This window comes from Lepisosteus oculatus, chromosome 3 (assembly GCF_040954835.1).
Source record: "Lepisosteus oculatus isolate fLepOcu1 chromosome 3, fLepOcu1.hap2, whole genome shotgun sequence".
Classification (NCBI taxonomy): Eukaryota; Metazoa; Chordata; class Actinopteri; order Semionotiformes; family Lepisosteidae; genus Lepisosteus; species Lepisosteus oculatus.
This window is the reverse complement of record NC_090698.1, coordinates 26,722,539-26,737,339: the sequence shown is the minus strand read 5'-3', so window position 1 is coordinate 26,737,339 and position 14,801 is coordinate 26,722,539. Positions and strand designations below refer to the sequence as shown.

Sequence of the window (14,801 nt, the reverse complement as noted above, 5' to 3'; positions counted from 1 at the left end):
GCTCAATAGCACGTGGTTAAGGTCAAGAGGTTGAGGAAGCCACTGCATCAGTGTCAGAATCTGCTCAGTTTATCAGAGGGTTTACAATTATGTTGAAAAATAAAACCTTGACCCCATGTTGGCCTTTCGTGAAGGTTCTGCATGATACCTCAGCAAATACTGGATGCCCTTATTTTGACTCTATTTTGTGTTTGTGCACCAATAATAAAAAAAATTGTTTTACTTTAAACATTACACAGGACTGCGAGGTTTCAAGGAATTAAATAAAATATGATGGTAACCTAAAAAAGGAAGAGTGCTAAACAGAATATCAATCGCAAGCGATCCCCGGGCTTTGATTAGTGAGGTACAAAGCACAATCAACACAAAACAAATTTCTGTGTAAATGGAAGTGGCTGAGGCAGAAACAGGTTGGTGATTTTTATGGCCCAGCCTAATCATTTCCTAGTGGATTATTTTACGAGAGCACCTGCAGTATGACAAAAACGTTTGACCTTTAAGTTGACTTACAGCAAAGGAATGCGAGACAGAAATTAAATGATGACTGTGTTCCTAAATTGTAATGAAGTGAGATTCTGGATTTATTCTTTTTGTAGTCACACATTACAAGATGGATGTCATTGGTATTTGTGTCATTTGGGGCCATGCAGATTTGTTTCAATGGTTTCCCCAAAATAATTTACCACAGCTTAAAACTCCCAAATTGTTTCCTATATGTACAAACGTTTAATTCACTGATTTTTACTACTCAGTCTCTACTTTCGAAATGCTCTTTATTTAAAACCTTTCCTTGCCATTTATATATGGTGGTATTTATAGCATGAACTACTTAATTTTCATTAAGACTTTTAGGCTATCATGCAATTAACCACTTGTTTCTAAACCACAATTGTTTCTAAACTAATATGCCTTTAAATATATATACACAACAGTTAACAAAGGACTTTGTTTCAGTTATTAAAACAAGATGTATTCTGAGTACGGTATGAATATGATACATAAGGATATAGATGACATTTACTGCATTCACATGAAATAGGTGAACAGTTCTATATACTTACAAGTTGACAATTTGCTCATTTAAAAACCTGTACAAAAAGCCTGATCAAACTTCAACCTTCATAATCTCTCATTTATATGAAACTGCAGAATAAAATCAACAGCGTTCTCAAAATTACACTGCTTCCAAATTATTTTACTGAAACATCATGTAAGGCAATGTTAAGGGCAAAACCCAAAATCATCTGTAAAGGCCTACAAACCCCTACTTAAATGTCTTGTTTCTTTTATACTTCAGTGCAACATCAAACGTGAATACCTTTAATTTTTGTTATTTAAAATATATCCTTCCACTTAAGTGAAAGTTTTCCATCACATGCACTGTGACCTAACGTACAATCCACATAGAAGAGTTTTCTGAATTTCACTTATGACAACTGACTGGGCAAAATTATTGTGATTACAATTTTAAGTAAAACACATTAATCCACTCTGTGGCATTTTTTGTTCCTACTTCACTCTGTTTTAGGGATGCCAGATACATACATTTTTTGGAAGTCAAATGAGAAAAAAATGTCTTAAATCTTAGATTACATTTATATTTTATATTTATATAAAATTTGAAATATATAAATATTTTGTATTTATATATTAACATTTTACATTTATACAACAGTATAAGGAACATGAGCATGAAATACATCAATCCATTTTCTAATCACTTCTTCCAATTCAGGGTCATGCAGGAGCCTATCATGGCAAGCACCAGGGGCAAGGCAGGGTACACCCTGGAGGGGACACCAGTCCATCACTGGATATTATGACAAAATAATGGAATTCTTTCTATGTCACACTAAAGTATAAAAAGGACTCATTTTTTGTGTTTGAGGGCAGACACAGAGACTGTATGCACACACTCATACCTACAGCAAGACCAATCTTCGCAGGCAATTAACCTACCAGTTTGTTTTTGTACTTGGGGAAATAAACGGAATATCCAGAGTAAACCCACAGAAATGTGGGGAGAACATACAAACCCCCTGCAGATAGCACCCCAGATCCAGGATTGAACCCAAGTGCTAAACATTGTGCCACCATGTACGAAGTATAATGTATATTTTGATGTAATTTCTTCCATGCACACTACTTGCATTTTATGATACTGCAGGGATTTGTTTTATTAATTGCACAAACATAAAAACAGTTTATTCACAAAAAAGGGCATGTAAACAGTGTATTATCCTTGTATGTCTCAAAAATGCAGCTGATTCAGTATTTCCTTTAAGTAAACTACAGTATCTATCCATACCTCAAGCTGTAATGGCAAAACCTAAATATCTTTTTTCCAAATGCATTTGGAACTGCTGTTTACAGCTCTCCAGCTAAAGATTCCTGCAGAGCCTTTGAAAGAAGGAGACAAAGACAAGATCCACAACGCCCACCTGGAGACCTGCTCATCGTGTGGTAGGCTGCAAACTCCACAGTGCCCGACCGAAAAGTCAGCTCCAACTGGAGGAGCATCTCTCACATACTCTCAGCAGGCCTGTAAGCCACCCAGCAGGCCACAAGAGTCACTGATGTTCAGGGAACCACAGTTGATTACTGCCAACCCAGGTCTGCACTGGCACTGGCACTTGAGGAACCCCAGTTCAGGCACCTAGTGCCTCTCGCAGTGGCACCATCTAGATCACCAACCTCAACCTGCGGTCTAGCCTAGAGCCGTTCCAGCTTGAGGCCGAGAATTCAGTCATTTTTAATTAAAATTACATATATAGATCAAACAAAATGTAAGCTGCATCTGTATTTATCACTTTCTAGCAAATCACCACACACATCTAAACCATCACCCACTCCTTTGAACAGGGTGTCATTTCCTGACTTTTTATGAGGCACAAAAATATCCACAAAATCATTTAATTCTATTTTTTTTTCCTGCTGCATAATTATCTAGCGCTATCATATAGCACAATTCTAATCATCTGTTGAAAAGGATTCTCATATCTGTTTCAGGCAGAAATTAAAAGCAAATACACAGTGGAAAGCTGTATTACATATTAAAGAACACTGTAACACAAAAGTATTTCTGTAAAATTTGAATATTTGTCTTTGTGTGACTTTTTGTGTGCATATTCATATTATCTGAATCACACATCAAGGGAGCTTCTAAAAGTGTGCATATACCTGTACCTTGTGGAAAGATACTTGATGAATTTGTTTATACAATGTGGTTCTAGACATTGTAATGATGTGAACCACAAATTAATCTCCTAAGGCTAAACAATCAAATTACAGGAAATCACTCCAGGGTAGTACAAGTATAAATTCCATTTGATCAAGCTTAGGGAAGCAGACATAGGTATTAATGTAACACAGTGTCTGCAGGCTTATAAAGACAGAAAACACTAAATGCATGATTAACTGGTTAATATCTTCTTAGATAGCTGACTATTAACAACTTAAATAACAAGCTATGATGTTTAAAAAGAATAATATTCAGCATACACACATTAAGCAGCTATTCTAATGCAGAAAAATAAAGCTGTATATTTGTTCTGTAGACACTGGACACCAAAGTCTGAGCAGACGGTGTTTGTTCTTCAATGATTATAAAGATCCTGCCAGCATAAGCTGAGTTGTAGGTGGGCAGCAGTAACAAATGTTCAGACTGGGAAGCAATCTAATAACAAGCTAAACAGCAATGAAATTAAGCCAATAAATAAGAATTTTTAAAAAATTATCTCAAGACTGTAAGCAGTTGAAAAAAAATATTATACCATACTTCACAAAGTAATTACATACTTAAATCCCTTTTTCTTTAATTTATTATTTTCCTGTACAGTCTTCTCCCACTGGTTTCTGACTGAGCATGAAGAAAACTTCACTGTGCCTCGTGAGTCATATGACCAAATACTGTCACCTAAAATAGTAGCAGTCGCAGTAATAGTAGTAATAAAAAATACCATCGGCACACATTAAAAAGCCAGACATGTATGGTTACAGACTGTAGATTTCTATTTAACTTTAACAAAACCAATCATACTGTATATTTCTAACAATTCTTTTACACAAACAATTGAAATACAAAACCAAAATAACCTGCTGAATTGCTAAAATTAGGCTGCAAATGGCCTCACCAGCTTTAATAGGGCTTAGAACTACCGGAGATGGAATGCAAGAATCTTTGTGAGGACTCAGATTAATAAAGAAACGCCAGTTTCTGCCATTCAATATAGCACATGTACAGGCTTCAGCTACTGTAGCTTAGAAAGCTCTGTGGCTCAGCCTCAGCAAAAGGGTACATTCATGCACCTCCCTGGGGTCCAAGGTTGTAGACAAACTGCTACTGGTATTAAAGTGACAGGACTATTTCTTTTTTTTTAATTTTAGAAAAGAAACAGCAATGACGAGCCAAGGAGATAAAAAAGAAAACCCAACTTACCACCTAGTAAGTAAAATAGGGACAGCCAGAAGATCCAAGGAAGATAAAGAAACATTGGCAGGAAGGAAATAATGCAAAAGAAGGAGTTAGTAATATGCAGGCAACTCACATGCAATTACATTCCAAACAAAGCAGCAACATGCCTTTTATGTACAGAATGCACTTTAAAGTAAATATTACTACTAATAATAATCTTAAGATAGTATTCAACTTTCAAAAGTATCAAAGTTGAGCCAGAAATGAGACAAAAGAGATTTTGGGATTATTAAAATCACTATGGAGAAATATCTCTACCAAACCTGTTTTGAAGGTCTGTTATGAATTACAATATCCATTAAATGCTACACACAATATATTTTATTGAAGATCATCTTCTTATTTTATTTTTAACCTAGTACTACAATACAAATGTTAAAGACTGAGCGAAGCCCAGTCCAATGTACTTTAAAAAAACCTACTGTATGGTAGATACTTTTTTTGTATTCTTGAGGTCACCCAGGACTTCTGTTTAGCAAAAATGCACAGAAACTTGAATTAAAATTGAACAGAAGTCAGGAGGTCATTTGTTACATATAAACCTCTGATTTCTGGAGGAGAGATTGCTTCAATGCTGGAGACAGGTGTTTTGGGGTGAAAGAAATATTATACTCTGAGAAGGTAAACCAAAGATTGGAATCAAGGTAAGGAAAAATAAAGAGAAACCCTGGGTTTGTGAGCATGAAAATTGCTTCAGAAAGAAAAAGGAAAGGAAACTGGAAAAATTTGAAAGAAATCTATTGGTCATTAAGTTTCAAGACTTAATTAGGAGAATGCACTTTTCCAGGTATTTTCCCTAAAATGATACTTAAAAAAAGTCAATAATGATTACAACATGTAAATCATTTTTGAATTATCACTTCTATCTGTGATGTAGGTCTTTGTATGTTTACCTTACATTACATTGATACATTACATTAGCACTAACCAAAATTCACAACTTATTTTGTAACTGCTTAAATGAGGATGTATGTGTGTGGATTCTATTAAGACTGTCAAATGGAACCTACTGGCTACTTGCATTTCAAGGTTGGCTGTCCAGTGCAGACTAGGAGGTTGGTAAGTGCATGTTTGTTTTATTAGACATGTTTCAGCTATGCTAATGCAGATTCTTCAGGCAAGTTATCTGCACAAATCTCTGAATGTTTGCCAGAGATTGAGAGAATGAAGATCATTAATAAAACAACAGTCAATTAGAGCAGAGAACAGTGCTCTAATATCAACGTTTCTTAAAAAAACAGTCTGCCACCTAGTGGCATATCCCAGCTGGTTGTTTATATGAGAGGGGAGTGAAATTAACATTTAAACAAACCTTTAAAAATGTTTCCACAGCAACAATAAATCATTTAAGGATATTTACTGCAAGACTGCAAGCTGTTAAGTAGGCTACTATATATAACAGATTTCTAATTTAGTACTTACATGGCCATGAAGGTCAGTGTTTAGCAGCATCAAAGCACACGTAAGGCAATGAACTCCATCTGTAAAAATGTGAGAAAAACTATGAATGTGGTGTACAACTTGCATTTGGTTTAATTTGATATCACTTAATAAAAAAAATTCTTGAAGCTCCTAACAATGCCAACTGCTTTTGATAGATGCATACAGACAGAACTGATAAACATAAACAGGAACGCAAGTTTCATATTCACACACAATATATTCTAAAAGAATTATACAGTTTTCTAGGCTGATATAGGCAGAAATAAAGCAATGCATCCCTAGTGCAATACAAACTATGAACACTATACCTATCTGGAAAAAGTGAGATTACAGTTGCTGTAAGCTCTAAATGCAGATCAATAGTTAAACATCCATCACTTATATAATAGAAAAAGACAAAAACAAATATGTACACTGCCACTAACAGTTTGGTGAACAAACCAAGGAAACATTACTCCATAAAGCAACAAGAAACATCAGTATCATTTAGGGATAGCTATGTCTAACAGTATTCTTAAAATTACAATGGCCCTTGTCTGCATTTTTAACAGTTCTCAATACTAAAAATAGTACGCAGGGGGAGAGAACCTCAGGAAATTGCTCTCTTGCTTCTCCACTCAGATCACAAGGAAAAGCAAATAGCCCTGACTTGACTGGCAAATATTTATCACTTTAATTCTCATCCCCACAGCAGCATGAACCATAGATCCTTCAGACGCTGAGCACACTGTTAATAAATAATATTGTAATCAATGTCAGGACTGCAGCTATACATCAGCCAATAACAGATACATTTTGGTCACACATCTGATGGCACAGAGGAGGAAGCGTTTTAGGAAGCCTTTTAAAAAGTGCTGCTCCCTTTGTGTGAAGTCTAACCTCCGAAGGTTTAGGACAGCTTTAAACTCATAAAAATAAATCCAGAACTTCATTTTTACATATCAGGTCACTCAACTGTTTATGTATACAGGGGCATTCTAACAGAATGTAGTGAAAGCAAGGCTGTAGCATTTTTAAAGACAAAGGTAAACGTTCAATGAAGCAAAGACTTGAGACCAACATTTTTTACGGTTATGAAAACTTCCATGAATATCATATCCAACCTGTAATGCTGGCCTTTAAAATTAAGAATATTTTGTTATGCAGTCAGTGGAAAGCAAAGACCTGCTTGTTTTCCCACTTTATGCAAAGATGAATAATGCAAAACAAAGGGGAAACAATAATAAAGAAAAGAAAGGGAGAGAAGTAGATAAAGAGTAAAAATGTAATTTAAAATAAGCCATTGTCTGTGGATACTCTACTACAAAGGAGATTAAAAGAGAAGTTAATGTTGGCCTAGGAGCTAAATGGAGTTCTGCTCCATCAGATAAGGCTACCAGGCAATGCAGCATTTTCTTCCAAGCAGCAGCTTTAATTCATATCTAGATTAAATCAACGTTTAAAAAAATATTTTTGATAGTACCGTTAGATTAAACATATTTCAGCTATATAGTATTGAATTCTACAGTATGTGGGTTACTTTTTCCAATTCTCCAGTGTATGTGCCCTGCACAAAAAAGAGACTATTTGTTTGGTCGCTTTTTAGGTTATGTCCCTCCCCTTACAATACATTAAGTCCCACATACCTCCAGAATAACAAGGGTGTACTTTATACTTATTTCTTTGCACAACTATTTGTTTTGTTGTAAGAGTTTATACATTTATAAATATATGCTAGGATGTTCCACAAATGTAACTTTTTCTGTGAGCTCCTTAAGGGATTTGTTACATTGATGCTTCATAGCTACTAGCCAGAAAGTATCCAATATAGGGTCTCATGTTTTAGCTGAATTTATTTTTTATATGTGCAAAAAATACTGAATGATGCACTATATGGACATGATCGCGCATTTAAATATTCTTTGATTTGTGAGTGTCAAACGGTAAAAGAAATAAGATGTTTTCGTTTACATGCACTGACGAAAAGCTTCGGCTTACTGTTCCAATATAATGATGATACTTTTTGAAAGAGTAATAGATGAGATCTGCTTCTTTTTGTCATTTCATTTCGTGCTTGGTTTGCAAACGATTCTTTGGTGCGGTTTCTTGCGGGAATCTCATTTGTCTTTCCAACTAAAGTAACAAGTCTAGAAAGGAAATTCTTTAGAAGAGACTCCTTGAGATGCAATGCAATGTGAGGAAATGAGACAGGGAATTAGAGCAAGCAGGTTTCCAGGCGCTACACAGAGCTAATTTGCTTCCCCAAAACAGTTCCTTGTAATCAGCTCTGAGAAGTGAGAACAGGAAATGTATAGAACAAAAATCAAGTAACAAGAAATTCAAGAATGGAATTATCTTATAAGAAATATGATAAGTGATGCACTTAAATAGGCTTTTTGAAAAACTAGAACCAAACATGTTCAGCTAATTGTACGGTGGTTTATTCAAATGCTTATAAAGAACATTATTCCCTCAGCAAAAGTCTAAAATCAATACCTTGTGAAGAAATGGTGGCAGGGTTACACTGATAGTACCTATTGGAGAAGTGGATTAAAACCCTCTCTCTCTCCTGGGTTTCACCCATTAGTGCAAAAGCTTTCAGAAAGCGTCTGTGAGAAGAAAAAAGCAACAATTAGTATGAAAAAATATGCATTCATGAAAATCAGCAACACTGAATACTAACGACAGCACTTAAACCACATTTATCAGCAAATGCTGCTTTTAAAATACTGTACATGTCTGTATTTTGAGAAAACTATTTCTGAGAACTGCTGTGAAGGAGTTGTGGAAATATTCTTTATGCGTCAATTTAAAGCACACAGATGTAACTAAATTAAATCATTTTGAAGGTAGCACTGCACCTAAAACAAATCTGTTTTGGTAACATCTGTGAGTCAAACTGCAGGAGATTATGAAATTGCAGATTTTAGAAAGATCCCAAAAGGTATTAAGTCCATCATCAATATTTCCCACCCAAACTTATAATACAGAACACTGAAGTATTTATTGAAATACGATTCATAAGCCGACTTACTGTCACACCCACATCAATGTCACAGATAGAAATGTACAGTATCAACAATGTGTGCAACATCCTGGGTTTGCAAATACAGATGGGCAAAATCCTGCAGATGAATAAAAATGTGTAGGACCTCCTCAGACAGCCCATACCACAACCTACCTATCGGTGCTGACCACTAAAGACAACACTATTCTTCCCAATAAAGAACAAAGTCCCCATTACTGTAGATGTACAATATTACCCAGCCTTTCCACGTGCACTGACAGGACGAAGAAATAATCCCACAGTAGATTCAATGCTAATCACTGACCTACCAGTAACAAATGTGAGGTCCAGATCCTGTCTGCACCTTCTAACATAAGGAATACTGTACAGCTAGAAACATTCTGGCCATCCTTACTTTACAATATCTGCACAGCACTTCAAAAAACATTCTTTTATGAATGTGAATATACAATTATATCACAGAACACAAGAAATTTTGTTGTTTTCTTTTTCAAATGAATGGAAATTGATGAGCTACTTCTGTATGTACTGTATTTAAGTTGAATGCCAGCTAAAGCAAACATACCAGAAAAAAAATACTAAAATAAATTGAGGAATGTAGCTTGTTTCCAAAACTTCACACAGACAGATAAAGCGACATTACATAATAAAAACAAAGAAAGGCTTTTGGGAGCATTCGCAACAAAGAAAATTATATGTGCAGTTATGTTATAATGAATATTCTGCAGTAAATAAATAGATATAATGAGATCATCACTATTTCTAAAGAACTGATTTTTGTTTTGTTCATTTTTTTTTTGTTTTGTTTTTCCCAGTAGACAATTGGTATTTAACACCCCCACACTCTTCCAGTAATCTGCAAGCTTCTGATGCCTCTGTTCCTTCAGATGACCTCTTCACAAACCAGGGCGTAATTTAGCACTAAGATATGTAACAGATGTGCCATAAAATACCATTCTGCAATGAACAAAAATGTCCTATCTTAAATGTTTTGTGTTGCTGTTAACTTACAGTTATTCCGTGTTTATGCCAAATGATGTAAAATATGGAAATCTAACTTGGAAACACTCTGATTATTTATAGAATAGGATTTAATAAACATACCACTTCATGTCAAATATATCATATTATCTTTCTGTCTTAAATTCTAAGGTACACCTTGATTGTTGTACACCTTAATAAAGTTAATTTTTAAGAAATGTTTTAACCCCTTCAAGCAATATTCAGAGAACTCTGTCTCTATCAGTTACAACAGTGTTGAGTTCATTGACAGCCCAAAACAGAATTTATAAAGCCTTATCTTTCAAATACGTACTGTAATCCTTTATTGGGACACTACAAGCTCAGAAACAAAAAAAAATCAACCGACATTATGATCATGCTAAGAGGACAGCTCTGTAACCTGATATCCTCCAATGTCAAATAACATCAATACTAAATGCAAGAATCAGATATTTTAATTAAATTAGGGGTGCACAGCTTACACGCCTGTAGTTACATACTGAAATCTTAGTAAATGCATATTTAAATTATCATAGCTGGGCAGAAAGCATAGAAAGACCAAACACACACCATTCATCACAAGATCCCTCATATTAAAAATGTGAAATTAACATTTATAAAAGGGTGTGGCAGGCTGTTAGCCAGTGTTCGACAGGAGGGAACAGCTGCAGGGAATTGGTGTCTCGATGAGGTGCCATTGTGAGAACTCGTCATATTGAAAGGCGTGCCTAAACTGTCTTAAGAAAGGGAACAGCCCTCTCTGAAAGCTGAAATGTGTGTTGGAACAACATACCCTGGACAGTCGGGCGCATGTGTGTTCGCTGGGGAAGAGGCTTGGCCGAGCAGCTGACTGCTGACAGCCACCGGTGGCACAGAGCTGCAGAGAGAGCAGCCGGAAAGGCAGTGGTGGCCGTCAGCTAAGCGCCGCTGGCCACAGGTGGCACAGAGCTGCTGAGAGAGCAGCTGGAGGGGCAGCGGTGGCCGTCGGCTGAGCGCTGCTGGCCACAGGTGGCACAGAGCTGCAAAGAGAACAGCCGGAGAGGCCGCGGTGGCCGTTGGCTGAGCGCTGCTGGCTACAGGTGGCACAGAGCTGCAGAGGGAGCAGCAGGAGGGGCAGCGGTGGCCGTCGGCTGAGCGCTGCTGGCCACAGGTGGCACAGAGCTGAAGATAGAGCAGCTGGAGGGACAGCGGTATATGTCCTGCTGGAGAAGCGGCTGGTAAAGGGCCATGAAGGTGTCCGGGTTGTGTGTTGCATGGCTGAAGTCGCCAGGGAGACTGTAGAACAAGCAGTCGGCTGGAGGAGTGAGAACACAAGTGAAATGAGTCCAGTCCTTGAGGAGCAGTAGAAGCAGTCAGGTAAGGCCACTAGCGAAGCAACAGAGCTGGACAGCGAATCCGCTGGGTGCTGCTGAAGCCCGAAACAAGCATTTGTGGAGAGAAAATGGACAACTGTGCATTCTTCCCTGGAGGGGAAAAAAAACATACAGGAGCTATGATGACGTAGGGAGTTAATGTGCTCAGGTAAGCAAATACGCAGGTGGGTCCAGTATATGACAGTATATGGCAGTAGAGCCGGAAGTGCAGAGATCGTTCCCCGGTGGTCAGTCAGACTGCAGCAGGTCTTCTCTCCTGTCTGATCCTGCCAACAGTATGAATAACTGAAAGATGGTTTAAGAAATACTGTGAGAGTATTGTGAAAGAACAGTAAAGTGACAGTACTATGAAACCAATTAAAATACGACAAGTTGCTGGTGTACTTATGAGTGAAAATACTGTGTAAGTGAATAGAGAAGAAGATTCAGACAGGTCCATAACAAACTTACTTGGTAAGGGTGAGGCAAGTCTCTCACAAAGGGTTTTATATAGTTCAATGACACATCATGACTTTCAGTGCAACTATTACTTCAAAGTACGCCATTATTTTATTAAGTGAGAAAGTGTGTACAAAGAAATAAAACTGATCACATACTCATTGTAAGAATATATTGAGGCAAAAAACAAGCAGAACAACTTAATCCCCTGCAGGGTCTTTGCGCAAAGAAACACTCTCAACACTGAGACACCCACATTGCCCTTCTCCAGGAACAGCTATTGAACAGGGGTTTCAAACTCATTTGCTGTGGTGGGCCAGATTTGATTTTTCAACACCAACAGTGTTCATACTTTCCATAAAATTACTAAAATACTGGATGCAACCATTACGTAGTACTTAATTTTGGTGTTTAACAAAAAATAGCACCCTTTAATGCAATTAACAGTGACTGCATCTTCACTAGATTGACAGCCTAGCAAAACATACTCACTACCCTCTAAGTATAGGGTGTTTTTTCAACAATATTACACATGATTATTTAAAATATCATTCTGGATAGGTTTTGAACTACTTTTGCAGTCCAAGGTCCAACGCGGAAAGCCTAAAACAGGTGGGGTAAGAGGCTGGTAAACAGATGATCAATGGGATTTTGCATTTTTTACGCTGGTTAATTAACATCAAGGTAAATCATTAGAAACACAATAAAGTTTAAACATTCAACAGCCACAGACATTATAGATAGAGAAAAGGGAGACAGGGAGGAAGGATGACAAAGTGAGACAGAAGAGGGAGAAAACAACATCACTGTCACTCATATCTTGTGTCATGTGAGAGGACCTCATTCTGATCACTTTGTGTGACTAGATTCTTGTTCAGTAACGTGAAAATACTTATTGAGAGCCTGCTGTTTTATTTAAGGAAATTCTGATTTCCTTTATCGCGGAACTGTCATGATAAAAATGTCCTCTACTGGTTTGGTGGTACATTTATAGAATAGGGATATTTGATTACCATTCACTTTTGGGCATCTACACTGTAGGAAGGGATTTAGGCCACTGTAATATATAGATATGAGCATGTTGTGTAACAGTGTTTTGCAATTATCTTATTGTTAGTTCATATTTGTACTGCCAAGTTTTAAGCCAGATTTATTACTCTATGTTTACTCTATTTATAACTGTGCATAAAAAGAACATTATTTCCAGACCCCGATATTTTGTAATATCATACAGTAATTGTGATTACTGTACACTGTATAAATCTCACAGTTATGTTGAAAAAATATTGTTGAGAAATCCCACTTAATAAATAAGCCACTTCACACTAAGCTTACCAATATCTAAATATTTAACACTACATTTGTCCTACAATAATGTATTTAAATACCTCTTTTTTCTCAGCATGAGGCTATTTTTGCTAAAATGAAGGCACTCCCTTCTGTAGCCACTTCCACTGTAATCTTAATTGGTATTTTTGTCACTAGCCATCCTCATTTTTAACATTATGCTGCCAAACAGTTCTTAAGGTGAACAGAAACAAACAAAATGACACTGGATGGTTTTCTACAACTTGGGCATGAGATGGAAGCTTTAAAGTAACAAGAATTCAAATTCTGTTATGCAGAATTTTACATTATGGATGGTTTTTGAGGAATTAAGTACCTTTGCAAACCAAGGGTTGAGTGAATTGGTTATAATTGGTGAATTGGTTATAATTCAATATAGTGAATTGGCACAATTCACAATTTAGTGAATTGGCAAACTGCAGGAGTGAAATACAAATTATACAGGCTCTGGGATTCGTAATTCATCTGTTTACTATAACCAAGGGACAGATCGAAACTAACAAAGCGAGCAATGAGTGCGAAGCATCTTACTTTATTTCGTATCATCAGAGTTTTAATGTAACATTACCTGGGTAACAGAATCATTAGGCCAGGTTAAAGAGATGATGTGTGATAAACAGAAAACGCAGAACACAATTTGCTAGATATGCACAAATCAAAAACAGCACAAACAATCACTATATTAATTGCTATATCTTTTTTTTGTCAACTTCGACCGTATAACCATATTGTATAACCTTCTATTTGTTTGCCTTTTCAATTGCTTCCCGCATTGTCTAGAAGATGGAAATGATAAGTCGATATACAGTATAGTAAAAGCCTAAGTCTTTTTCATAAGTAGCCTCTTCCAGCTCAGCATTTCCCATCTTGGATTTGTACTTTATATTTTTACTACCTGCATACAAAACCCTAGATTTGTCAACATCATTTGCCATGTGCTTGCCTAGTCTTAAATTTTATCTTAATAATTTTATTTCATTTGCTGCTTGTACAGGTTAGCTAATAGTCCAAGCTTGGTAAGGTCTGCAAATGTGACAAATTTATTAACTGTTTGGAACCTAGAATGTTTAAATAAATTAGCAAGAGCAGTGGTCCTAAGCAAGGTTCCTCTGTTACTCCACTAATTATATCACTCCAATTTATTCTAAGACCCATAAAATAATTTCACTGAGACCAATGGTGGTTCTGTCACTGAGATTGTGGCAAAATTTGAAACTGTTTGTAGGAGTGTCTGTACTGGCCGTGCATTGTCCGTATTTCCCTACTCTTTTAACATGCTCCTGTCAAACTATGTCTGCAACAACATCAAAAAGGGACACCTAGAAAGGACAGAGTTAGAGGACCACGGGAAGCATTGTGTATGTGAAACTGAGAGTAACATTATCAAGGGCACCTGCTTCCTGTGTGGGCTATTCAGACAAGGAGGGAATGTATCCAGGGCAATGACTCTGAACAAACGGGCCGAACAAATGGGCTCAGCATAGCCGATTGCACTACTTCACACCCCGCAGAGTGAGACTTCATGTGAAGAAAAGCCTAGATCACGAGCTTAACGAAAAACCCAAATTTAGCACACAAAAAAAGCTTACCGAAGAGACTGGTCCAGCGTCATTCCAGTAAAGTCAAAAAATGTGAGGTACTCTTCGGCTACCATTTTGCTGAATTCATTGCTGCGGGGAAAAAAAAACAACCTTATATAGTTTTTACACAGTAACCT

At 36.8% G+C, this 14,801-nt stretch overlaps 1 protein-coding gene across 3 annotated transcripts in view; it reads right to left on the bottom strand.

The window, feature by feature from the left end:
• psd3l (pleckstrin and Sec7 domain containing 3, like) overlaps positions 1-14,801 on the bottom strand; it is a 233,687-nt gene that overhangs the window by 115,695 nt on the left and 103,191 nt on the right. For 2 of the 3 annotated variants that reach the window (XM_015337977.2, XM_015337970.2), the window contains exons 6-8: positions 14,674-14,754; positions 8,393-8,505; positions 5,895-5,955 (exon numbers count right to left, since the gene is read on the bottom strand). In XM_015337977.2, the coding sequence (XP_015193463.2) occupies positions 5,895-5,955; positions 8,393-8,505; positions 14,674-14,754 (255 nt within the window). The remainder of the gene's footprint in view (positions 1-5,894; positions 5,956-8,392; positions 8,506-14,673; positions 14,755-14,801) is intronic. The other variant, XM_015337961.2, reaches the window with a different exon arrangement.